The 2500-nt window shown below is 37.2% G+C and overlaps 1 protein-coding gene across 1 annotated transcript in view; it reads right to left on the reverse strand.

Moving 5' to 3' along the window:
* LOC138038624 (kelch-like protein diablo) overlaps positions 1-2500 on the reverse strand; it is a 13322-nt gene that overhangs the window by 287 nt on the left and 10535 nt on the right. The window contains exon 2 of the mRNA XM_068884611.1: positions 1-617. This exon is cut by the window's left edge and continues 287 nt beyond it. Within this exon, the coding sequence (XP_068740712.1) occupies positions 1-617 (617 nt within the window). The remainder of the gene's footprint in view (positions 618-2500) is intronic.

Genomic DNA, 2500 nt, shown 5'->3' on the forward strand with positions numbered 1-2500 from the left:
TCTCCTCCTGGCCTATTACCTTGATAGTCACAAAAACTAAAACCACCAGCAACATACATTTTACCATTGACTACCAAGAGGCTGGACTCAAAATGAGGCTGGCAAGTTGACGATTTTTCTTCCCATTCGTTGCTCACAGGATCAAAGGAACACAAATTTGCACTATGCATAACCCAATTACCATTCACTGGCCCTGATCTTGTCCCATTAAGGACGTACACTTTTGAACGATACACTGTTGATCCAGAGTGCTTGTGATAGAGCGCGCAAAATGATGGATTTCCAGAATATTGTTGCCACTGATCCTCAGAGAGACAATATCTTTGTGGCGTACACTGAAGGGTAATGGCATAAATGTAGTCCCCTGCTGTGCATAGGTAACGGCAAGTGGTTACTGCATTTGAATCCGTTTCCTTCTCTTTCCAAACATTTCTTTCAATGTCATAACAATGAAAGACCGTAGAACCACCGGCAACAAATAGCTGGCGACCAACAACCTCTGCACAAGAGCAGCTCCTTACTTTAGTTGCTGGTGCAAGGGATTTCAATGGTTTCCACGATTTTGATTCCACATCAAAGCACTGCATTTGTTTTTCAGGAAGAACAGCAACAAGAGCCTGTAAGAGTAATAATTAAACACAATATGAACAATACCGAAACAATATCACTACAAAGAAATTAGAATTTAGCACTAATCACCTCTTAGAAATTGCTTCATTGAGTTGTCTTATATGTATATTAAATTCTCAACACTTGCAAGTATGTTATTATACATTGGTGTCACTATCTCAGTTTTTATTGGCTACAAGCATGCAGCTAATTCTTGCTAGATCTGTTCCCATTACATCATACCTACAGAAAATAGTTTTTGTATGTGTAGAAGTCATACCCACAGACAAGAGTTTTCATGCATCCAAAACTAACTTTAGTTAACCCGCTGACCCTCAATTTGATCAAGTAATTAAAAACAACTTTCGTTCAGATATTTCTTTAACTAAAATGTAATTATGTAAACATACAGTAAAATAGACCTTTTAGAGCAGGAAAAAAAGGGCATATTATAAAAAGAGACTGGACCCAGCTGGACTCTGGACTCTGGATTTTAAAAAGAGTTACAAGGCAACGAGCAAATTTACTTTCAACTGAAGTTACATAGCTTAATAAGTTTAATAGATAAGGTACACCACTATCTGTAAGCCGGAGATCGAACAGAAGGGATGACGAGAAAACGCATAAAATAAGTGTTTGGAACGCATGCATTTTATTTTGTCTCTGAAAATCTCACTGCACTGTTTTCTTAAATGAAGAGGACCTTTTCAGTGTTGAAGATTGGTTGATAACAAGGTACCTTTTGTCTTTTGGCGGCACATAAAAATATAAAAAAAAAAAAGATCCTTATTGAAATATACTCTCAGGCAGACGTGAGAAGTGTACAATTCAATACTAATGAGAATAAATTAATACTAATAAGACCAAACTATACTATGCTATACTATATTACATTTAAAGCACTCGATACTAGAAAATTCAACAGTTACACAAAGCCAAAAAGGGCACCTATTTGCCGGTCACAGTGAAGCAGCGCTTAAAGCGTTCAGATCTGACTTGTACAATGTAGTACTTCAGTGTACAATGTAGCTACTTGTTGTAAAATATAGTTGTGACCTCGAAGAGCGCGTGTTTTCTGCGGGGGAACTAGATCGTTCAGGCAATGATTTTGTGCTGTGACCTTGCTCCATAATTTGGTATCATTAGTTTACGGCAAAATTTACAGTAAATGTATAGGATTTTGGCCGACTTTGAACCGTTGTAGCGCCGCTCAAAAGAGACAGATTTTCAACTTTTGCCACTACTTTAAATAGTTTCATTGATATCATTCATTCAACAAAAAATAAGGCTATTAAGCAAGGTATGACATCCGTAAATTCGAATAACAAATCTTCTCGTGTTGCTTCTAATTTCGCGGCAATTTGCCGTGATGATTTTAGAAGGGTTTGTATGAAATCTTAAAAATTCGTTTATGGTCGTTTGCCCCCCAACCAAGATGGCGCCAAAAACCGCAGAAGGGTCTATTGTCAACTGAGTTGCGTTATGTCTTCAAGGAGATTCAAGTTATCTTTGCGTGTTATGTAGCTCTAATAGTACACGATATTGTTTGGGTACCTTATATCAATATAGTGCAATGATAGATGTCTTAAGTAAATAGCCCCTTGAGAAGACATGTGGTTACTTGTAAAATACTAAATCCCAGAAAGATTGAAGAAAATAAAACGGAATCGAGATAAATTGGCTTCGAGGCTGACATTTTGATGATTTTCAAGTTCCCTTACAACTTCTTTTTTACCACAAGTTTGAGCGTGCACTCCGAGCAAGGTACAGATTTTGTTAGCCTGCTTTATGCGAAACAAATATTGATACGCAGTTTTTAGGAAGACCAGAAGCAGTTTTCAGGAAGTGTCCATCGAGAATAAAGTATTTTGCTATCAGCAACAAAATTTGC

This window comes from Montipora capricornis, chromosome 2 (assembly GCF_036669925.1).
Source record: "Montipora capricornis isolate CH-2021 chromosome 2, ASM3666992v2, whole genome shotgun sequence".
NCBI classification, from domain to species: Eukaryota; Metazoa; Cnidaria; class Anthozoa; order Scleractinia; family Acroporidae; genus Montipora; species Montipora capricornis.